We start from the raw sequence: 25,061 nt of genomic DNA, 5'->3' as shown, positions 1-25,061 counted from the left end.
CATCTAGAAAATTAAGTTATAATCCTTATCAGAACTGATTTTAATATATCTGGACAACATAAACAATTTTCCATAAAATAATTATATTTAAGTCTAGTGGTAAGACTACCGAACTCAGAAAATCCTTTGCTGCTGTTATCCTATTTTTATGGCTCATTGACTTAGAGATATTGTTAAAATTTGTGCTCTTAGCCAGGCATGGTGGTGCAGGCTTGTAATACCAGCATTCTGGAGGCAGAGACCAGAGGATTGAGTTTCGTAGAGAGCCTCAGCTACTTAGTGAGGCCCTTCACAACTCACTGGGACACTGTTTCAAAAAACAAACAGACTAAAAAATAGGACTGGGGATGTCACTCAGAGGTACAATATCCCTGGGTTCCATCTCCAGTACTGCAAAAAAAAAAAAAAAAAAAAACAGAAAATAAAACAACAACAACAAAAAATTGGGCTCTTACGAGCAAACGATTTACAGGATCTGAAAGTGTATTCCAAAAGAATGTTTACTAGTTGAAAACAAAGACCAAAGAGTTATACAGTGGAAAAATTAGACAGTACCTTGATCAGATAATCAAAACTAACACTACCAGTGAGGAAATGTACATTTTTGCCTCCAGATGTGGTTCCACAAGAAGGATATAACCTATGCAGAATTCTTGCTAGAAACACCCACAATTAAATTATAAAAAGTTATCAAACAAACACCAAATTAGAAGTGTTTATTTTTAAAAAGGGATGGAAGGCAGGCTTTTTTCCCAAAATACCATTCTCATAAAAGACAAAGAAAAGCTGTAAAAGATGCAAGGAGACTAAAGGGACATGACAACATAATGCAATAAGCTAGATCCTCAATTGAAGGAGAAAATGTGATAAAATATATATCTCACCTGACAAAACTGGGATGGGAAAGTAGGTTAGATAAAATATTATCCTCATGATAAACTTACTGCAATTGATAAGCTTACTGAATTGTGGTTTTGTAACAGAATAAACTTATTTTTAGGAAACACACATGAAACCCTAAGTAGTAATCCAGGATTCAACTTACTTTCAATGGCTCAGATAAATATGATAGAGATAGACATATAGATATATAAGACAGATGATAAATAAAAGAGGGAAAATGAATTAGAATAAAGGGTATATAGTATTCTTTTTATTAGTTTTTTTAAAAAAGTATTATCTTTAAAAACACTTAAAGTTGAGTTCATGAGGTCATAATCTTTCTCTTTTGAGTCCAAACAACTCAATCATTAAGTATGTGTTAAAAAACCAATAGCATATACTCTTCAACAGGGAGACAATAATAATCAAAATGGAATATATGCTCCAACATGCTTACTAGGCAAAGATTAAATGAGGAATATACATAACAATTTTAAAGTAATAAAGCCTTGAATAAGGTAGATGAAGATAACATTGACAGTGAATATACTGCTTTAGTTAAGGAGATCAGAAAATCACTTTCTAAGAAATGTCTTCTAATCAAGATATGAACAATGATAAAAACACAGCTATATAAATATCTGCAGAAATAATCCAAATTCCCATCAAGTATTAATAGGTAAATAAAATGCGGTTCAGCCAATAAAATGAAATATTACTCAGCCATAAAAGAAATGAAAGACTCACACATGCTATAACAGGTATGAGTCTTAAAAACTTTTTGCTAAGTAAAATAAGTCAGTCACAAAAGGTCACTTGTTTTATTATTCCATTTATATGAAATATCAGAAAGTAAATCAATAAATAAAAGTAGATTAGTGATTTCCTAGGATGGTATGGATCTGCTAATTGGTATAACAGTACCATTTATGGTGATGAAAATATCCTAGAATTAAATACTGGTGAAGATGTAAATACCCTGCTAATATACTAAAATCTATTGAACTATATAATTTAAGTGTATAAACTTGTGGTTCACTTTGGAAAACAGTATGGAGAATCCTCAGAAGAATGGGAATAAATGCACCATTTGATCCAGCAATACCACTTCTAGGTATCTACCTGTAGGAGCAAATAAGAAAACCTAACTGAGGGGATGGGAGAAGGTAAGGAGGAAATTCTCTAAATCACACAATGTACTTAAACATATCGAAGTCAACCAGTAAGCCAAGCATGGGAAGGAGAAATAGGGAGGGAATGGAGTAGGGATTGGGTAGGGGTTAACTAGGTGATTTGTGCATGTATGTCTACACAAGTTGTTTACTCCATTATGATGTATGAATACAATGCACCAATAAAAATTTAAAAAAGAGTTAAATCTAAATCAATCTGTTTGTAAAAAGGAAATAGTTGGTAGTGGAAATGGTCAATAGCTTGGGGTATGGTAAGGTCCAGGAGTGTGGTGGTGAGATTGGGAAAATGAAGAAATAAAAAGAATTATTAGAGCTAAAAAGTTCAAAGAGCTCACAAATCATTTTGTCCAATTAATCATCTATAAGGATTTTGAGCTGTTCAAGAATGTTAACATCTGAATAACAATCTCAATTTTAGCATTTTGAGAAAAATAATGATGATAAGACATCTATTAACTAGAAATCTCTAAGAAATACTGCAACTCAGTTTCTCATATCCTTGCATACCTATATGGTATATAGACACACCTTAGTAATCAAATGTATCTTTAAAAGCAATGTTTAGAAGAATTCCATTTATTCATATTTCTTCTTTTTATTATTTTATTTGCAAAATGTATGGGGATCCTGTTAGTGATCCCTCTGAAGCAGACTGCATTATGAAATGAGAGTGATAAATATGTCCAATTCCATGTATAAATGATTAAATCAATATACTTAATATTTTTTTCTCCCTAAACATTTTCTAATATTAATTTTTTAAATAGTGACTCATCACTGATTTTACAATGGCTAAAATTTTGAAATGGATGTTAAAAAAATTATAAAAAACTTAGATGTACTTGAATATAATCTCAAAATTTTAACTTGAGTCATATGATAGTCTTCATCTCTAAGGTGAACAAATCTTAATTTTCAAAAGGTGGGAGAGAATCAATGAATTAACCACTTACACTTACATTGCGTAAGAATGTAAGAATATCAATGTCAATCCCAATACCATGTATAGAAAAGGGGGTGTGTCGTGGGGAAGGAGCCAGGGAAAAGTCCACCAAGTGTGATGTGCATGTATGTCAGTATCACTATCAACTATATTATATGAAACTACAATGCACTAATAAAAGTATAAAAAATTTAAAATATTTCAAAAGGGAAAAAAATGCTAAGTGTCATAACTGCTAAGAGACTGGTATTGTTTCATTTGTCACTATTTCTATTAATATTTCTCTGAAAGAGATTAAATTATGAGATTTTGAACATGATAAATCCAATTCTATGTGATGGTAAAAGAAACTTAATAAATTTAAAGAATGTGGAAATTACCTAGTAGAAACGGAAAATATGCCCCAGTAGTTCAGATTCCATGTCTGATTAGGCCTCTGGGATCAGTAATACACACTATTATTACCTTTTTCTAGACCTGCTTTTTAATATTGCATGTAGTTTGTTGTGCCAGTTCCAAGAACACAAAACAGTACTTAAGTCATTCCCATAAACCTTCCTTGGAAATGCATAAATGGAAAAAGCATTAATTATTTCTGCTTGTCTATGTATTTTAGTTTTTCCAACTTCAACTGAAGCAACACTGTATAGTCTAGAAATTGAAAACTAGCTTTGAGAAAAGCTAAAAATTAGATGAGTAAAGATGCTATTGTGAGTTCTGAAACATTCTAAAAAACTAAAGAAAATGTTTCTGGTCTAGCTTTGAGTTTTTAATATTTTGTACCTAGTATCTGTTATCATCCCTCTACTAAGATAGATAATAGGACACTACCTACATTTCCATATTTAAGACTTGATTTCTGTAGCTAATGTTTATTTTTAAGCAGTTTTGAAAAATTGATTACAAGTAGCTTCATGGCATTAAATATTTGTCATATGAAGTTTTGAGGAACTCTAGTTTATATTTAACTCATTATTGGTAGAGGAAAATCAAAGTTAAGAACAATGTATAGTGAATAACAATTTTCTTGTAGTTCCAGGGAGATTTAGTTATATCATGGTTGAAAGTAAATATGTTATGAAATAATAGCTAATTATGATTCTCTGTGTCACAGATGGTTTCTTCCTGCCACTTGAGCCTACATTAAGTCTGTCCCCCATAGCAACAATAAAAAGGGGGAGGGCAGGGTGAAGTACAAGAATCCTGAGATTAATCATGGAAATTAAACTGCCATCTTTATAACGGTATCAATGTAAGGTATTATTTATTTAATAATAAAGGGGAAGAAGAAATGGTAATATAAATAATATGAATTCATATGTATATATGAATTCAAAAGAAATTGGATTATATAAGAAGTAAAATAGAAAAGAAGACAGAAAAACAGAAAAGGAGTTAAAATTAAAAAGCTCTTCCACAGATCAGCATTTTCCATCATCTCAAGAATAGTCCTTCAGAAATATAAAGGCAATTTCCTTGCAAGACCAGAAAGATTGGCATCAGAAATTTGGGATAAGGATGAAGTGCATATAAATTATAAAACCTGTCTTCATGGGTGGGGCTCTCAGTATCATTCCATAATAATTTTTCTTAGCCATAGATCAGTGGTTTTAATGGATCAATGGCTATGGAAATGGCTGGCCATTTCCAAGCTATTATTCCCTAATATTCTTTGACATGTTCTCTTCTCTTGCTACATATTCTCTCAACTATTCCCATAGCATTGAGCACCACCTCCATGTGATCATTTCTAGTTTTATCTCTGGCTCATGTCCCTTTTTCAAGATCTAGGTCCACATTTTTAAATATCTGTTGCAAGTTGCATCCAGATCTCCTTCACCATGTCTGCCTTTTTTTCCTTTATTCCCATTTAGTTAAAGATTTACCATCAATACAAATGCCAAAAGTCAAATTCTCCCCCCTTAAGAACCCTGATTATCTCTGACTAATATTGTGCATATTTCTAAAAAGTGAGTGCAACCATGTGCGTTCAATCAAATATGGTGGCCTACTTCCTTTCATATGCAATTAGCCACAAAATACTTGAAGGTTTTACCTCTAAACATGTCAGCAATCCATTTCCTTTTAGCCATTTCTACTGCACCTGCTTAAGGACAGATCCTAGTCATTCCTCACCAAGATTATTTTCAATAACCTCCTAACAGTATTCTCTTCCTTGCCCACATAAGTAGCCCCTTACTTCCTTCACAGATTTTTGTATTCTCCTTATGCCATTGTCCTGTCCTATTTTTTCTTTACTAATCAGTAGTTAACAGAACTGAACACAGTATTTTCTGTGGTAGAAGTGTCACAGTTTTATGCAAGAAAAAGCAATCCCTTTTTGTGGGGAGTTCCCTTCTCTCTGTGATCAAGCTTGATATTTCATTGAGGTGTTTTATTTTAGCAATGTAAGTTACTGAAGTCATTAGGATGGAACTTTCCTAATGAGAGTTTGAGCACTATAGTTTAAATGACAATGAAATGCAATATCCCCTAAGGTTGGTGAACAACATGGTGAAGGGATTTCAAGCCAAAATCAATAACAAGTACTGGGAAAAAACTGGAATATTTATCCTGGAGAAGATTTAGATTTCCTAGATAGGCTAATTTGGAGATTTTCCTCCTAAATGAACTTCAGGATCATTAATCATCTCTTCTCCTTATTGGAAACATTGTTCCTTCTCTTTAATAGGAAATGTTTACCTAAGTTCCCTTTTCCTTAATAGGAAATACATACAAAATGCTCCACATTTTGCTATCTATTTCCCTTCATATTACAGAAAGGAAACTCACCAATCTTCAGTGATAATTTCCTGGGAAATCTCTTAGAAATTAATTCACATTGCTATTTCCCAGTTTGCTGGAATAACAGTCGATTTGTATGGTAGAAAACAAAATCCAGTAAAAGCTTCCTAAATTTAATACTGAACACTCTCATTTTCCTGAAAATGGGCACCTGACATATTACCTAAAAAGTTGAGTTTCTTTTAAAAATTATACTGTTGTAAGATTTATTTTTAATTAGCCTTTCTTATCTAGTACCATATTAGTGACCACATACCAGTGAAATACGGAATGTTTTACCAGTAATTATTTACTATGCCATTTGGTATTTGCCTTCTCAAGAATATGTCCATTATGTTCCACTTCCTTCCCTTGTCTGTGTACTAGTTTCAGAAAACATTTATTGGAAATTTAACATTTCCTTTAATTTTGTTGGTCTAAATGAGGTTACTTAAAATTCTTCATTATTGTATTATTTTCCCTTAATATACAAATATAAAAATTAAATCCCTCTTCCTATTATTTATAAAAATAGTAATATATTACTAAAATGACAGATTTTAGGACATTTATAATAAATTTAATTCAGTTAGTGAAAAGAATAAAACCTCTGCATTTAGTAAGCAATACAGTGATTAAAATGGACTGATAGTGACCAGGGTTTAAGGAATATGCTGAAATTTATCTTTTTTTAATTTACTGATTCATGGTTATCATACATCTTGACCTTTTTTGTGTGTGTGGTGGTGGTACTGGGGATGGAACCTTTCTTGGGCTACACTCCTAGACCTATTTTTATAATTGATTTGGAAACAGGGTCTCCTAAGCCAGAGAGGCTGGCTTCAAACCTGCGCAATCCTCCTGTCTCTGCCTCCCAAGTGTGGGGATTACAAGCGTGCGCCACCATACCTGGCCATTTTAATCTTTTTATCATGATATTTTACCATACCATGAAATGAACCACATGGTTTACTAATGAATGATCTTTTGGGGTCTTATTTTTCTTCTACTCCTCTTCCTTATCCTGGGCTTGGGTTCCAACATGGTTTCCACCATGTCTGTCATGAGTCTTTTTTAATTTTATATGTCTTAGCCTTTCCTTAAAATAAAGGTATTAAAAATAAACAATAAAAATATTAATATGTTAAATGGTCAATAATCCAGGACTAGATCTGCTGATTAGAATGAAATTCTGATTCAGGTGCTTATATTCAAATGTCAAACTTTATTAAGTTTAATTTGTCCCTATGATTCTGCTTAAAGCAAGAATTTTATATAAGAAGAGCCTGAACTGTGCTTGATAAAATAATGGTATTTAAAGTACAAATATTGGAATAAGGAGAGAAGATCTCAAAGGCTTGAGACACAAAATTATGATGAAGAAATAGAAATGTTAATTAACCTGAATTAATAAGTATATATTATATACATGTATTGAAATAGCATAATAGTCATATATATAGTTATTATGCATTAATCACAAATTTTTTAACTGCTTAAATAGATACAAATATTTACTACCTTGATTTGATCATTACACACTGTACAAAGCTATTATATTATCACACTGTAACACCGTAAATTTGAACAATTAAAATGGTCATTCTAAATAAGTAGAGGTAGACAGCAATCATTTGAAAACTGAATACATAAGAAATGAAACTCTAGATTCACTTCAAGAACTCATCTTTGTGTCACAGAGGTGATCTGAGAGATATCTCATTATATTTTAGGAGTAAACATGGATAATTGTGTATAACTGAATGAAGATGTGGCTTTCTTTCACATAGCTGCAAAGAAAGTCAAGACAGACCACTTTATGTTACATAATAACCCAAATAACACTGTACAAAGAAATGTTCACTGAATCTTCCAGTTTGCCTCAAATGATTATTTAGTAATAGACACTATTTTCACAGAACACTAATTTACTTTTACATCAAGAACAGTCTTCCTCTTTCACAGAAATCTGTACTGATAAAACATATTGTTATGGTTTGGATCTGAAATGCTCTCCATCCCCTGTATCTAATGTGTTGAAGGTCTGGTCTGCAAGGTATAGTAGTGTAATAGAGGTTTGATTTGGGGGAGGTAATTTGATCATGAGGGTTCTAATCTCATGAATGGATTAAACCTCATTGATGGATTCATAATTTAGTGGGTATTTGGGCAGTGGTTGAAACCTAGAAGGTGGGGTTTCATTGGAGGAACTAAGTCCTTGGGGGTGTTCCCTTAAATGCCACTTATTGTCCCCCACCAATTTCTTTCCCTCTCTCACTGCTTTCATACCACCATGAAATGAGCAGCTTGACTCTGCCACAACCTCCCTACCATGACTCATCAAAGGCCCAGAAGCAATAGAGACACTTGACAATGGACAGAAGCGGTGAAACCATGAGCCAAAAGAAAACTTTTTTTTTTTCGTTTTCTCATGTATTTTGTTATAATGAGAGAAAGCTAACTGGCATGCATATATAGCACATTTTCTTTCATATCAGATAAAAATAGTCAAAGGCTTACTGAGGTGTATAGGTATCCCTCACTGTTCATGGCCAGGTAAAGCTTGGTTTGAACTCCTTGTATAGCCACCACTCGAAGACCCACAGGGATGAGGTTAAACAGAGCTGAAATTTAAAAGAAAATAAAAACAATGTCAACATTTTTCATATCATAGTTTTTTAATGCTTCCAGTAGGATTATCTGGTTCCCCCAAAGTAGTACGTATTTGGTATGAATAGACAGATATTTAGATATCTACATGCAAGTTGATGCTCATTTTACATTTCAATATTAACTGAATCATGGTTACAATCAGTTAATGGGAGCTATTACTAAATATTCTCAAATACCTTAGGGCAAAATGGAAGAATTTGGTCCAAATTTTATGTTTTTTTTTATAATTAGAGGTGGGGAATCTTGATATTTCTGGAAAGATCCAGTTTTAGGAATTGTTCTGGGCAATAAATAGCTTCACATCCCCCACAAAGGAAGGTTCTAAACCTCTCCCCTAAACAACTGCTGAAATTTTCATGAAATTTGTTGATATTATCATATTACTATTATTATTATCCTTACATAATATGTTGGTATTTGCCAGTCTAGGAAGAGATTATTGACTTTTAGAAGAGACACTAGTTCAATGCCCTCATCTAAATTATCTGTATCATTTCCAATGCACAAACCTCCAAATATATCCAGGCTTTGTAAAAAAAAAGTCATTTTATAGTACTATGTTTTCAGAGTAGTATTTCTTAAAGAATTGACATTTTATAAGATAAAGCTGAAAGGCTTCTAGCTTTTAGTCTCAAGGTATAAAGGTTATTTGAATAAAATATTGAACTTGAGAGAGGTGCATTTTATTATTTTATCTGCAAAAGAGTTGCAAGCAGACAGTCAACTAGGGCCAAAGAGGCCTTTATTTCTCCATTTGAAGGTCTAACTGCGTGAAACTTACACCCAAGCTCTCCTCACAACCACACACCACTCACTGGAGACAACCAGTGGGTGTCCTCCTACTACCAGCTGTCTACTCCCTCCCACACTAGGAATAAAAATAAAACAGTACATTTTTAAAACGCAGTGCTTTCCACACACATCTTTTGAAAATAGCCCTTGCACCTTTTTCTCAGGAGTCATGGACCAATATGGATGACTTTTGCTTTGTTTTATAACTTTAATGAGGATGATAAATCACTCTGGTATTTCTGTGAACAAACATGTAAAGAAGTAACTCCTTAGGTAAGAAGCATTTCTGGGATTACTAATCTCTGTGCATATATATATTTGGCTACAGTAGGTGGGGTAAAATGGATGAAAAATATTAATGAGAAACTAAGTATTGCTTGGTGAGCATAAAAGTATCTTTCTTTTAAATTCAGGATGTTACCAAAGAGAAGCTAGGACATATTGTACAGTTCAAAACGCAAATGTTTCTACCACATGCCACTGATGGCACTTCATTCAATACTCATCATATTAAAAGCTGTGCCCTTCTGTTATATGAGGTAAAGGAAAGAAATTGCACAGATTGCAAGGCAGAATCTCTCACTATATTTGACAATGTAACACACAAACAAGAAATCTGATTATCATTGAGTATATAATGTATATGTTATATTTCTTTCTATTGATAATGCCTTACTCAGAGCAGGTATTTAAAACACATTTGTGGATTGATAGCAAAGCATATGATGAAAACATGATAATATATTTAGAGAAAGTAATATATCACAATCCCATTATATAAGAGGTTATAGTTAAAATATCCTGAGAATTAAAAGAACAAACCAAAACTTTTGGTTTAAAAGCTTTATTGCTGTATAACCTTTGACAAAAATGTATTACCAGGTTTTGTCTGAAACCTAGTTTGGTCATATCAATAGATGATATAGATCTATAAATGAAATTCAGAATTATTTTTGTAAGCTTATATTTTATAATATTCTAAATATTTTTGTTCTTTAATGTAGGTGGTAAAAGCAAAGAGAGTGACACTGATAGTCATCCAATCTTTTACCTTAGACATTCAAAATAGATCATAAACTGAATTGGCTTCAAATCTGTCTAAAGGAACAATCTTACCAGATAAAAATTAAATAAATTACACTAGATTAATCGTGGTCAGGATCACTATCTTCCTATATGTTTTAGCTTCTCTAAATATGGAGTACTCATCATAGACAAGATACAATTTTGGTCAGAATGAAAATATTCTCAATATGAGAATTAAACAATTGATTTCACTTGTGGACATAAAAGATATTTGTTATATACCTAATATCACGTTTTCAATTTTAGCTACAGATTTAAAGAAGTTATTAATAAATAAAAGTATCCTTATTTCTTACTTATTTTCTGTTGTAACTATATACACTCAAGCATTTTCTACCTTAAAGGGATCATTTTTCCTGAGCTGTGCACCAAGTTGTTACTCGGTATTTTCATAAGATCATACTGAAGTTATGCTTCTTGATAATTTCAGATAAACTCAATTTCTTTAAGAGACTAATTTACAAAAGTATATTTAATGTAGAATAAAAAGATTTGACACACTGAGCTGGTAATGCTTCAGCAGGTTTGAAGAGGAAGGGCAAATGATCCTTTTAACAGAGCCTTCATTGTACTGCAGCAATTAATTGTCTATCACCTTTTCCTTTTCAAGGGAAAATCATAATTCACAATAAGCGATTTGCTCATGACAAAGTTTCATCAGACTGACATTTCCAACTATAATAAATCTACATAATGTAGGCTTAAATGCATATAAAACATATATTTAGAAAAAAGATGACTGAGTACACAAATTATTTGCTTTATAATGATCTCACCATATCAGAATTAACATATAATTAATTAAATTGAATTAAATTAGAAAAATGTGATAAAAATAAAATTTAATAAAATAATAAAAACATCATACCAAAAATATAAAGAAATACTATATAAAGGAGTGATAGTAAAAAAAAAAACTTGTATTCTTGTTCCACTCATTTAATTAACAAAAAATTGCTGCTAAGAAAATTGCTTGGCTTTATGGAATAGAAGTAGAGTTGGATGGCTAGCCTTCCATTTTGAAAGATCATTTCAAGCATTAAAAAATCTTATTTCATGATGGCTTATGCTCCAGGATATCCTCATTGGGGAAGCTCTGGTCACTGACTTGCTATTTATTGAAGATGCCTTTCATTATTATACATCATGTTATGGTAATAACTACCTTTGGTTGACTTACCTGTCTTTGTTTTAATCTACCCAAACACAGATTCTCTTTATCAGGCTATGTTGTTTAAATGTCTTCCAATAAAATTTGCACATATAAATGTCATAACATCAATTTATATGGTAACCAAAGCAGAAGCTGTGCATATGTAAGAACAGAAGAGTAAAACCTACTACATGACTTAAAGATCTATAGCAGAAAATGAAGCCTTGATTTGTATTTTTTGTATGTATTTGTGCGGGTGTGTGGTATGTGTACGGGTGGTATGGTATGTGTGCATCTCCTACAAAGCTTAAATACAATGAGTGTACTCTTGATGAGTTTGGCATATAACTGTTAGTAGGACACAGCACAATGAATCATCTATTTCTCTTTCAACTTTTCCTTTCAGGAAACACATGTGAACATTGGATCCAAAATATTTTTCTTTGATTTGGACCTGGAGAAGACATTAAAAATAAATGGGAAAAAATTTGACTGCAAGGGATTCATTGGTAGCTAATCATAAACTTCCTTTTAATAACACCCAATAGAACCAGTTCTTGAGGTATTTTGATAAAAACAGTTTACAACCCTTAATTTCTTATCTGAACACCAATTTTGTGGAATATTATAATACTGATTCTCATTTGCTAATGCTTATTATTGAACTATACTGAGTCCCTCCAGTTCTGCTTGGTTAATTGTTTTAATTAGGAGAGAATGTATAAAAGGCTAACTAGGATTCATTATAAAACTTTAATATCCAACAATAACATAGGGATAGCAATTTAGTATTGAGTTTCTTTATCTTAGAAACCAACAGAACAGAGCTTTCTTCAAGGGTAATTAACGGTGACTTCCTCTTGAGGTCATTGGTTGGATATCAGCCCAGGAAGTATTCCTTAACATTGAGACATTTGTCTATGGCTTTGCTGTCTACTGTCATGCAAGTATAAAAAGGCTAGATTATTCCCTACTAAAATCTACTTTCCTTGGCTGTTTTCTCATCTGACAAAAGGAATATTTCTAGTAATTATCAAAGTGTGAGGGAAGTTCAGTAGAAATTGGAGAGAACATAGAGTGAACTGTGAGAATAAAAAGTTTCAGGCTTATGGCAAAAGCTTAAAAGATCTGCAGGAATCCATAAATGGCAAAAATACCAATTATTATCATAAAAGGAAAGGCTGAATTATATGCTTCTATTATTTCAAATAAATTAAATATGTGTAACCAAAGGTTATATAACATTGTGGAATTACCTTTCTTTGATAATTAGAAATCAAACTGATATTTTTGTTTTGTTTTGTTTTCCGTTTTAGGTTCATCCTTATGGTCTCCAATTTGATCTTACTAACCCATAGTTAAAAACAAACCATGTAGACAGTAATTCTTTTATCCACCTATAGAGGTATCTAAACAATTAAACACCCTTAGTGTCAGATTTATCAGTATGTGTGTGAATATAGATATGGAAATAAAAAGCTTGAAATGATGAACTCTCGTTGTATAAAAACACTCCTGTCTCTTGGGATGAGACCAGATCTTAAGGGTAGAGATAGCCTGCTATTTCAGAATCAGTGCGTGGGTGAGTAAATTTTCTGTGGGAAAAAGTAATAAAATCCAAAGGACAGCCATAAATCTATCTGGATTACCATGGAGATGACATTTGAATCATTCTTCAGATGGTGTCAACATTATTTGCTCCAGTTCACTATTTTAGGCGTGTTCATGTTCAACTTTTGTAGGTGAACTTATGTAAACAGGATTATATGGCATGAACAAATTTTGTATTCACCTACGGACTTAGTAATGGTTGTCTGCTTAAAAAAATAAAGAGGACACAAAGTCAACAACACACTGGCATATAGTATTTATTCAGCAGTCACTTACTGTAAGTGCTGTCCTCGTCTTTGGTGCCATCAATGGTTCCATCTGCCTGCAGCTGCAAGTGGTAACCTTGTCGACTATATAGTTTGGTAACTATACCCTTAAGCTGAGGCTCTGCAAAGAGAACAATGATTGCAATTAATTGATAGACTGTGCCTATGTAGTCGAAAACACTCAGCATTCAAAATTCTATTATTAACAAATTTTGATGGAAAAGGTCAAACTATACTTTTAAATGATTCCTCTTAAAAGAAACACACTCCAGTTTCCAAATAAATCCTTCTGCTTTTCCCCTGAAGAAATATTTAATATGTACCTTATAACACTGGTAAAGCCCTAAAGTTCTGATAGAATCCACAGTTTCTGATAGCTTGTCTTGTGGTTTACAGAGTGGTACTTTATCTTACTGAACATTCAAATGGGTTGGCAGATGGTATATTCTGCCTTTTAAACAATGTACCACTTTCCATGTGGAAGGAAAAGGAAAACTACAGAGATAAACTGAAGTTGTTTGCCAGTCAGGGGCCAAAAACCCACTAGCAAAGATTTCCTTCAGAATTACCATAATTTAAATAAACTACTCCATTCTAAGAAGGTTGAAAATACATAAATAACCTGGAACCCCACCAAAGAATCTGTATTTAGAATACTGAGACTTCTGTACAAACAAAAGGAAGAAGCGAGATAAAAGAGCTATCACTGTACCCTTTCATATTAATTATTCTCAAGAAAAAATGAATACAAAAAGGGTAGGGGTTTTGTTTATGGGAAGGAAAGAAAATCAGTTCATATGTATTTTCAAATTTAATATCAGAAATATGATTACTCCAAACATGGGTTCCTAATTTAAATGATTTTCAATTATGAATCACCACAGATTAATCAAGAGCTTAATTTACCAGGAACCGTGTTATCCAAAATTTGCTTTTATTGAATACATACACCTGTGCTGAAATAATATTGACATGATTATTCCAGCCACATAATCATGCTTTGAAACCACTTAAGCCTTTTTAAAACAATCCTAATTTACAGCTAATGCATTACAAACTTTATGCAAACATGGAACAACCTATGTCTGCATTTCCATTCAATAGTGTGAAGAAAGGGGGAAATGACCGGTAAGTATGATTTGCTGTAAGATTTATTTAGTAAATGGTAGAAAAAATACTACAAAAGATTCACTTAGTGAAGAATGATGAATAAACTTCATGTTCCCCTAAAGATCTATCTTGTCACAACCTGACACCCAGAGCTATCCGATTTCCCCCCTCACTGGAATATCCTACTACTCTTATCACTGAAATGGTTCAAAGCGACTCACAAATGAGGTATGAGTTTAAGTTCTTCAGTCTTGCATTTTAAAATCAAATAAGCACAATTTAGTAGTCTAACCAAATCACTAAGCTCTTTGCCGCAAGGTTCTAGAAATGCAAACCCCCCCCCCCGCGCGCTCAAACATTTCAAAGCTGCACCACAAGTCAAGTCTGTTCCAAAAAGCTTAAAAGTAATTTTAAAAAATGGAATGCCTAGACAGCGGAAATCTATATCAGTTGGGGGTAGAAAAAGGTGGGGAAGGGACTGACAGATAAAAAAGCAAGAGAGGGATACCTGGGTTGTCCTGGAAGGGGGTGGCAATGGTGTGTGGTGTGTGTCCGGCTCGCTCCTGTAATTTCCACGTCAAAAACACTATAGGCATGTCTCGGTCACACCTTCCCGAAGCCCACCAGGCATGTCCACACCCATGTGACACATGTGAAGCTGAGGGTGTGCCCCCTGGGCAGGGTGTGCCCCAGGCTCTGAGCCCATCCCAGGGCAGTTGCAATGCAGCAAACCCTTTACTGTTAGGAGGGAAGAAGGCAATTGCCTCCCAGGCAGGCACATCGACTAGGTGGCCTTATTTGCACACAAGATAGGCACAGACAACTCACCTACGCTTACATACCACCCTCCTCCCCTGTCCTCTGCACACTCCTAAAGTATAGGGGGAGGAACAGCCCAAGCCCCTTCCAACCTGGTCTTCTTCTGCGCCTCTTCTTGGAGCCGAAGAGTTTGACCCGGGAAAAGACATTTAACTTGTTTTTGTCGCAGCTGGTCTTGCCTTTGCTGGGGCTGCTGACACACTTGCAGGCATTGGATTTCTCGCGCTCGCGGGCTTGTCTCTTCTGACGGATCAGCGAGCTGGCGATAGCCGCCGCCATGGCCACGACGCCCACCACCACCACTTCTTTCGCTGCCCCTCTCTGGGTTGGCCGCCTCCTCCGTGCTCTCTGCTGCTCTCCTGCTGTCGCGCTTTCGCTGCCTGGGTCTTCTTAGCCTGTGCTCGCCCGGGCTTCTTCGCACTCGGGCTTCAGCCGAGGAGGGGGCTCAGCATGCCGTCCGAGCTCCTCTAGCTATGGTCCGGCTCACGCGCGGGCTGCTGGCTGCTTGGGTCCGAGCCGACGCCACAGCCGCGGGCCGGGATCGCAGGCGAGACCAGCAGGCAGACAGAGATTGAGCTGTGCGACTGCGTGCGCTTGGCTCCGGAGCCTCCAGGACACTGCGAGTCCCAGTGGCTCGGGTCGGAGTTTCGCTACACCCCCCCCGCCCTGTGCCGCCAGAGGGGGCCAGAAGAGGGAGGCGGGCGGAGGGAGAGCGCGCGGGCCGGAGAGGCCGGGAGCGCGGGCTGGAGTGGGAGGCGGGAGGCGACGTGGGGGAGCGAGCCCTCGATCTGGCCCCTCCGGGGTCTTCCACTAATCCTTGCAACTTCTTGGCCTGAAAATCGGGAAAAGTTGGCCCGTGCCGGCTTTCCGGCGCGGATCAAACAGGTAATGGCCTCTCATGGTCGCTGTTGCTGCTGCTCTGGGCGCGTCACAGTCGCAGCACTGGAATTCAGTCGCTGCAGGCAACCTCCTGGAGAGCAAAACGGCCTCCCGGCGTCCCCTCCCGCGGCGGCCCCTCCCTCCGGGAGCGGAACCCGCCCCCACCCGCCCTACCCCACCCCCAAAATCCCCCGCAGGCTGCTCGGGCTAACACCTGTAGGGGCTTAAGCTCTGCCCCAACGCCCTGAGCTTTCTTTCCTTTTCCCGAAAGGAGCTTCGGGAGGAAGGAGTGATGGAGGAGGAACCAGAATGAGGTAGTTGGATTGAAAGAGCTGGGGTTCGCTCCGCGATGAGGTGGGGGGAGGAGCAGGATGAGGGTGTACCGTTACTGTTTGACTCTTTGCGGGCCAGACTGTACCTGGAGCCCCTGGCCCCGCACCAGGCTCGGGCTCACCAACACCCCGCTACCTCCACCCACACTTAGGTATTTTGCCTGACAACACTTGAAGCCACTCGGGAGAAGAGGCCAAGGCTCCCACACGGGCTCAGCCCGCAGCTGGCAATGCAGATCTGTGCTCGTACTCCACGCTGCCACCCAGTGGTTTTTGATGACTTTTCAATTCATGCCAATTTCTGCCATCTGAACTCCCCTTTTGTTCGCCCCCCCCCCCACCCCCTGCCATCTGTTTGTTTAAGTTTGGGATCCAAGTAGAAAGATTGGGTTGTATACCATAGGCAGTATGGAAAATGTATAGCCCTTCTCTTTATTTAAACTCTGGCCTATCTACAATCCCCTGATTTTCCCCCTTTAGTATTTTTTTTTTTCTGTTCCTCAAACTCAGACAACCTCCTTCCATTCAATTTCAGGAATCAAGTGTGGCTATTGCTGGCTTAGCTCTATTCACAAGTTCTGTCCTATATTTTAAACAAGACACGAAAGAAGGTGTTTCAAGGCCAAAAATGCAGTAAAAACAGAAGTTCAATCCGGGCACTGTGGGACACACCTGGAATCCTCACATTTTGGAGGCTGAGACAGGAAGAACACAGGTTTGAGACCAGCCTTGGCAACTTAGTGAAACCCAGTTTCAAAATAAAAATAAAAATAGGTCTGGGTTGCGGCTCAGAGATACAGTGCCTCAGGATTCAATCCCCAGTACCACCCCCCACATCCCCCAAATGAACATCTATCCCTACCTTCAAGTGCACACAATTGTTTTACTATTTTACTTGATTTCTGAGGCCAAACAGGAAGTTCCAAATAGCAGGATTCTATCATGGAGCTGACACCACACTCCTACACTGTATTTTTTTTTACTGGACTCTCTCCTTTCCAGATCTCAGATTTGATTTCAACATAAAAGCAAATTTGCAGCCTATCCCCAAGATTCCAGCCCTTTTTTCTTGTCCTACCTTCCAACAATCTCAGACTCAGAATTACAGAAACACTTTCATGCTTCTTAGCCCATCAGAACTGAATTGCCTGAGCCTTCTATAGATTTCCTTGCTTCACAGGGGCTGCTGCTGCTACTCCTTTCTCTACTCCCCAATGTTCAACTGTTTCTGTCTCCACCAGAAGCACCATTATATGTCTGCAATGGAGGTTGGGATAAAAGTTGTAGGAGCTGAGATGGATAGTTGCAGGAGAATGGTTCCAAAGGCTCTGAATTCCCCTGCCTACTTCTTTGTGTTTTCAGCCCTACTACATCCCCAACAAACACACCTGAGTTTTTAATTCATAAAGGAAAGAAATATCTGCCTCCCTGGACCTTGAATGCCTTGACAGTTGGGACTGGGTCTTGTTCACCACTATTACTCCCATCTCCTACAGCAGATATTGTCATATAGTTTATGCTCCATAAATAATTGTTGTGAATAATTAATGAGTGTTTGATTTATATCAACTCTAAGGGCAGGAGATGTTTTCCAGCTGAGAATGTAAGAAATTGATAGTTAAATTTTAGGAACCATGAAGGGAATAATCTCACCAAATGAGAGATCAGAAGCTCTAACAAATATTTGGGGTGTGGCGTGGGAAGGTAAGAGTCCAAATCCTTGGATTATAGGAGCTACAGGTATGATGTATTTGCTCATTCTGCCTGTTGGCTAAGCTCAAACTTGCAAGGGCCCTTGTTTTTCTACTCTTGCTTCTCTCTAGGGATTCTGAAACAGAGCAGGCATGAAAGAGCTAAAGGTGGACAAAATTCTTATTCAGAAAATGTATAGATTTTAGAAAGAATTAAGGGATGGTATTAAGAAAATTCAGAGGGCTTTCTCACATTCTCTTTTCTTCCACTTCTCTTTGGAGAGCACACATCATTTGCCCATTCAAACACCATCCATAAGGTATTTTCAGAATGTTTGTAGAATTAAAGGCATAGCCACTTGAGGTGCAAACCAGAGGAAAAGAGACACAGAAAAGTTTTCAGGAATATGTAATCAGGAGGGAGGCACTTATTACAAAGTTGCAAACACTAGCCTTGTAAATACATCAGCTCAGTTTCTAGCCCTTATCTACCTCCCACAGCTTTTATGATAGAGAATTAAGCTCTATGCTATTAAGCTGGTGGAACCACTGGGCCAAAGCTGACACCCTGAGAATTCTATAGTTTTATGGATGCCTTTATTTCTCTAAATCCTCTCTCCCTGATTATTTTAACTGGTACACAAAAGCATTAAAAAGCATACCTTATTAATAGAATGCCATATAATGTTTCAATATACATATATACTGTCTCATATTTTATTCAGTCTAAACATATCTCCTCAAATACATATCCTTTCCTTATCATGGAAACATTTTAAATTCTTATAGCTTTTTGAAATGTATAGTTTATAATTGTTACCTGTAATCATTCTGCCATGCAAGAGAACACCAGAACTTGTTACTCCTTTCTAAACTACAGCTTAGTACCCAATGAACAACTTCTACTCCAATTAAATTTTGCAATCCTACAGAATGAGGACTATAGTGAGAACCAGATATATTCACCATTAGACCCCAAAATGTACTTCTGCTTTCTTATTATCCTCCTTTATTCTGTCATCTCCATGGACAGGAAAACAAAGGGCATGTAATTCATGAGACTTTTTGCCTATAGACCACCTGCATTATCCTATCTCCATGAATCAGAGAATTCACAGAGTTATGTGACTACAGGGTAAATTCAATTCAGGGCAGAAGGTGAAGTAAGACCATTTTGAACCTGGGTCCATCTAAGTCATATTATCCAATCAGCTCATCCATTAATAAAGCAGATATTTTATGCTTTCCTAACTGGCATGAATATTTCTCAGATGCTTAAAAAGTCAGAGAATAGTGTAGATATCATGCTTAAATCCTCTAAAATAAACTGTGTCAAAGCCCTTTACATCTCAGGAAGATATAATTAAAGGCAGAATTGCAGCCCATTCTAGAAAAGCCTTTGCTTTCTTTTCATTGCCATCTAACACCCAGAGAATGGCATATTAGAAGAATAAGAAAGAATTCCCCTTCAATGACTGTTTCCCAATCCCTTTTTCTCCAGTCTTGCTTTATTCCTAGTAGTTCTGCTATGGGAGTTCTGTATATCCCACACATTCACAGAGTTTCAATATTCTCTTCTTTAACTATATGCTTCCAATTTCTCTAGGCTGGGTGGTGTACTCTTTTTCTCATATACAGTTCTCCTTTGCCACACATAACTGCCCACAAAGGTCCTTCATTGACCTTATTCAGAAGGAATGCATTCTTAGTCCCTTTATTCAATTAAACTACCAAGGAGTTCAATCTTAGCTGACAAGGGGCTTACATTTTATTATCTCTTCCCCTAAGTCTGTAACCTTGAGTATGCCATTCCTCCTTTTAAGCTCTCAATTTTTTTCCATTTTTAAAGTAATATGTAGGCTTTTAGGAGTGAGAGCTCAGTTTACAGTTGGAGAAGTAGTACAAGTACACCTGTTACATCCTGAAAACTTGAAGGGCATGTGTGGCAGTAAACATGGATTTACCCTTTGAAATGCAGCTAGCTATATGAATGCTCATGATATAGAAGACATGTCATCAATTTTAATAAATTTTTTAAAACAAAAAATAAAGTAATGCTCAGTGAGGCATCAAACCTATAATCCCAGTACTTGGAAGGCTGAGACCAGAGCACCACAGATTTTTATATTTTATTTTTTATATTTTTTATATTTTATTTTACATTTATATTTTATTTTGTATTTATGTGGATCATATTGAAAATGGCATACATTCACACAGTGCTTGGTACCTCTTCCCACTGTCCTTTCCTCCCCCAACAATTAGTGTTCACATTAACCATACTATATATTCAAATAAAGCTCCTCCATTAATCAACCTCAGCCTTCTTCCTCTCCTATCCCTCCTTTCTAGCTTTGCTCAGGTTTATCCTCCATTATCTGGAGTCCCTCTGGTATACCTAATACTCCCTAGTTTGGGCATATTAGAAAAAACATATGTCCTTTCTCTTTCTGTGCTTGGATGATCTCACTTAACATAATGTTCTTCAGGTCTTTCAATCTTCTTGCAAAAGGCATGGTTTTGTTATTCTTTATTGCTCAATAGAATTCCATTGTATGTATTTCCCATAATTTTGCAATCCATTCAACTGTTGATGGAGACTTGGGTTGGTTCCATATTTTGGCTATTATGAATTGTGCTGCTATGAACATGGGTATGCATATGTTACTATAGTTCTCTAATTTCAAACCCTTTGGACTAGCTGGATAATATGGTGGATCCATTCCCAATTTTTTAAGGAATCTCCACACTGATCTCCATAGTGGCTTAACTAGTTTGCACTCCCACCAACAGTGTAAAAGAGTTCCTCTTTCCCCACATCCTTGCCAGAAATTGTTGTTGTTTTATTTCTTTATGTTTGCCACTCTGATTGGGGTTAGATGGAATCTCAGTGTAGTTCTGATTTGCATCTCCCTGATGGCTAGTGATGTTGAACATCTTTTCTTGTATCTATTGGCCATTTGTATCTCTTCTTTTGTGAAATGTCTATTCATTTCATTTGCCCATTGTTTGTTTTGCTAGTCTTTTGAGCTCTTCGTATATTCTGGATATTAGCCCTCTATCAGAATGGTGGCTGGTAAAGATCTTCTCCCATTCTATAGGCTTTCTCTTTAGGTTCTTGATGGCTTCCTTTGATGAGAAGAAACTTTTTAGTTTGATGCCATCCCACTTGTTAATTCTTGCTTTAATTTCAAGTGCTTTGGAGGTCTTGTTGAAAAAGTTACCACCTGTGCCAATATGTTGGAGTGTTGAACCTATGTCCTTCTCTAAAAGCTTCACAGTCTCTAGTCTAATTTCCAAGTCTTTGATCCATCTCCAGTTGATTCCAGCACATGGTAAGAGGTAAGTATTTAGTCCCATCTTTCTACAAATGGATAGCCAGTTCTCCCAGCACCATTTGTTGAAAAGGCTGTCTTTTCTTCAGCATATGAGTTTGGCCTGTTTGTCAAAGAGCGATTGACCTATAGGTGTGTGGGTTTGCTTCTGTATATTCTACTCTCTTCCACTGGTCTGCATGTCTGTTGTGCCAGTACCATGCTGCGTTTATTACTATTGCTCTGTAGTATAATTTGAAGTCATGGATTGTGAAGAGCATCACAGTTTTGAGGCTAACCTCAGCAACTTAGACCCACAACAACTTAGACCCATTTTTGTTAGTTTTTGTGGTACTGGGGATGGAATCCAGGGTTATTCTCCCCCCAAGCTACATTCCCAGCCCTATTTTTTATTCTTTATTTTGAAACGGTATCACTCAGTTGCTAAGGTCCTCCCTAAGTAGCTGAGGCTGTCCCTGAACCACAATCCTACTGTCTCAGCCTCCTAAATACTGGGATTACAAGCATGCATTATCACACCCGGCATGACTCTTTTTTAATAATAAAAATAAATATGTAAAAAGTACTGAGGTTATACCTTAAAGGTAGACTACCCCTGGATTTAATTCCCAGTATAAACAAGGCATACTGATTAGACAATATCAATGACTTTTAAATTGTATTCTGCAGCACTCTAAAATTACAGGGATATAAGTTCCCTTGCCAGTGTTTCAACCATAGCACTTGTGCCTTCATATACTACATACTGTGGCTCATTGTATGATTTATTGTAAAAATAAAAATAACCCCACTACTGAAACATTTGAAACCACATATAAGAGATGTTCTTTAAAATCATTTTCACTCTGCTGGGCATGGTGGAGTATGCTTTTTATCCCAGTGCTTCTGAGGCTGAGACAGGAGGATTACACAGGTTCGAAGCCAGCCTCAGCTACTTAGTGAGGCTCTCAGCAACTTAGTGAGATCCTGTTTCCAAATAAAGTACACAAAAGGTCTGGGAGTATATCCCAGAGGTAGAAAGCTCCTGAGTTCCACCTCCAGTACCACCACAAAATCATTTCACTCTGAAAGTCTGTGATTATTTTTCATTTGCCCCTGTTCCTCTAACCTACTTATCTTCTTTGCCTTATACTTCCCATCACTCGATTCCCTTCTCAACACATCAAAAAATAAAATCTAAATTGGATTTCAAAAAAAATACAAAAAATCCCTTCAGTTCCACTCCTTCTTGGTTTGCTTGAGAACAAGGCTTTAACATTCTATTCCAAGAGTTATGTGTCACCGGAGCAAAGAATATTGATCATTCTCTGCCAATCTCTTTTGAAAGGTCTCAGATGAGCCCTAAGAAGCTGAGGGGGTTTGCTCTCAAGAGGCAAGAGAGAAAGGAAACCAAACACATATGACGGTAATTGATAGAAACAAAGAATTCAGACAGCCTAATCAGGAGCAGTCTCACTACCTATTAAACAGGAACGAATTGCCTGTCTTTCTGAAATGTAGAAAATAAGAGATTTCAAACACTCTCCCTTCAGAAAGCTAAACATAACTACAGCTACATTCCAGTTTCTTCTTTATCTTCACCTACACTTCAACAAAACCTCTAAGTGATCAGTTCCCAAGTCAAGGGTTGATGATGAGATAAAAGGGAGGTAAAGGGAGCAGGTTCAAGTGCACCAGGGTCAAACAACACTGGGACCTCCTTACCCACTTAGTATAGCAATTAAGGGGAGTATTTAAGAAATGTTAACAGTAAGTATGACCTTCTGTGGTCTATATAATTATGTCCTAAAGCCCAAAGAAACAGCTGGATAGAAATACAAATGGAGAGATTATAGAAAATCCATCAGAATAGGCTCTTGCCACTTAACTCCAAGTGGGAAGAAAAATGCAATTAAAACAATCCTATCAATGTGACACTGGAATTCCAGGGACAAAAACTAGTGACACTTGTATTCAGTAACATAATCTGTCATGTTCATTAGCTTACAAAAGTCTTTCCGAGTCAGATCATTTGGGGTAGCTCACCTTCAGACACATAGGTCTCAAAATAACAATGTTAAAGAAACTTATCAGTTCTCCTTATTTTCATTCAGAATTAAAATCCATGAGGCTCTAAGCTTTCACTGCACTAGGATGGTGGCTTGGACTTCATTATGTCCTACGTCTGAGATCATTCTCTAAATACTTAAGATATAGGATTTAATGAAACCACTTCTGATTTATATTTGAAATCAATTTGGCAAACACTTATTGTGATCCTTAAGAAGTAAATGCCTATACCAGCATAAAATTTTTATTTTTCAGTCATAATTTATGAACACTAAAAACCATAAAACACCCTGATGGTATTAATCATATTTATGAATTCAGCTCTTCACCATTTAATTAGCCATGGCAACTGGAACAGAAAAAGTTCATTGCCTCTGATTACCTGCTCAGTCATTTAGTCAAGAAAACTTGAAATAGCAGATTGCTTGAGTGGGGTTTTCTCTCTTGATCATAAAGAAAGAACTAACGAAAATGAGCTCAAACTTCACTATGTAGAGATTTACACTTTGTAAGAGGAAAACAGTCTTTTCAGTAAGGGCTGTTAAGTACTATAATTGCTTCTTTTCCTTCTGTAAAAGCATTTATGAGTTTAATAGAAACTTTATTCATATAGGTGAGTACATAAGGTAATTTCCCATAGGAATCTCTATCATATAAACTACTCTAATATTTATATACACATGACCTAAAACTAAGAAATGATAACAGAGAAAAGGGAAGTAACAGTACCACCATTACTGAGAAAGCTTAATCTTAATAATAATAATGTTAATAAATAATAATAATAATCTTAATAACCTTAATGCTCCCTGTGAAGATCATATTGGATGAACTTGGAGCATGTGGATCAAGGCACTCAAACTCATTTTCCAAACTTTCTATCATTGAACCTGAGGAAAATACTTTGTGTATACAATAAAATTAATCCTAATCAAAGATATTGCTCATTGGTGACAAAATATCAAGAACCAATGAAAAGCATCAGGTTCTCTAAACGAGTTTGATCCAAGTTTGCTCAATAATATTTTAAGAGCTTGAAAAACAGTTGCTATTTTATGAACAGAATGGTGACTAACAAACATAAGTTATGTGTTTTAGGATGAACATTTATGGCAGATAAAAATGTGCAATATGCAGAGGCAACATATCTAAAACTCTGGCTTCATTTCTTTCCCAGTGAGTTAGGGATTATAAATCAAATATAAGGGCGAGAATCAGGAGGATTTAAGGAAAAAGAAAAAAAAATCTAATTTTTCTGGATCTAAGCTGTTTTGTGAAATAAGGTTATTGGAGGAAGATGACCTAAACTCAGGTTTTGAGGAAGGGAATGCAGCATTTAAAAATGATATCCTGTGCATTATTATGTGGTATATAGGGCAGGACTCAAATGCAACTTAAGGAACAGTGAATTGATGTTCTATTTGCCAACTAAACTATTGCTACTAATTCCTATCAATGGTTTC

At 36.3% G+C, this 25,061-nt stretch overlaps 1 protein-coding gene across 3 annotated transcripts in view; it reads right to left on the bottom strand.

Annotated features, from left to right (window-relative positions):
* FGF13 (fibroblast growth factor 13) overlaps positions 1-25,061 on the bottom strand; it is a gene marked incomplete at both ends in the record, with an annotated part of 631,857 nt that overhangs the window by 89,192 nt on the left and 517,604 nt on the right. For 2 of the 3 annotated variants that reach the window (XM_080719269.1, XM_080719271.1), the window contains 2 exons: positions 8,323-8,426; positions 13,394-13,504. In XM_080719269.1, the coding sequence (XP_080575395.1) occupies positions 8,323-8,426; positions 13,394-13,504 (215 nt within the window). Of the gene's footprint in view, positions 1-8,322; positions 8,427-13,393; positions 13,505-15,404; positions 15,592-25,061 lie in introns of those variants that run through there. The other variant, XM_080719270.1, reaches the window with a different exon arrangement.

The sequence above is a fragment of the Muscardinus avellanarius genome (assembly GCF_963383645.1).
Source record: "Muscardinus avellanarius genome assembly, chromosome: X".
In the NCBI taxonomy this organism is placed as follows: Eukaryota; Metazoa; Chordata; class Mammalia; order Rodentia; family Gliridae; genus Muscardinus; species Muscardinus avellanarius.
The sequence above is the reverse complement of the archived record's forward strand: the minus strand, read 5'-3'. Positions and strand labels throughout refer to the sequence as shown.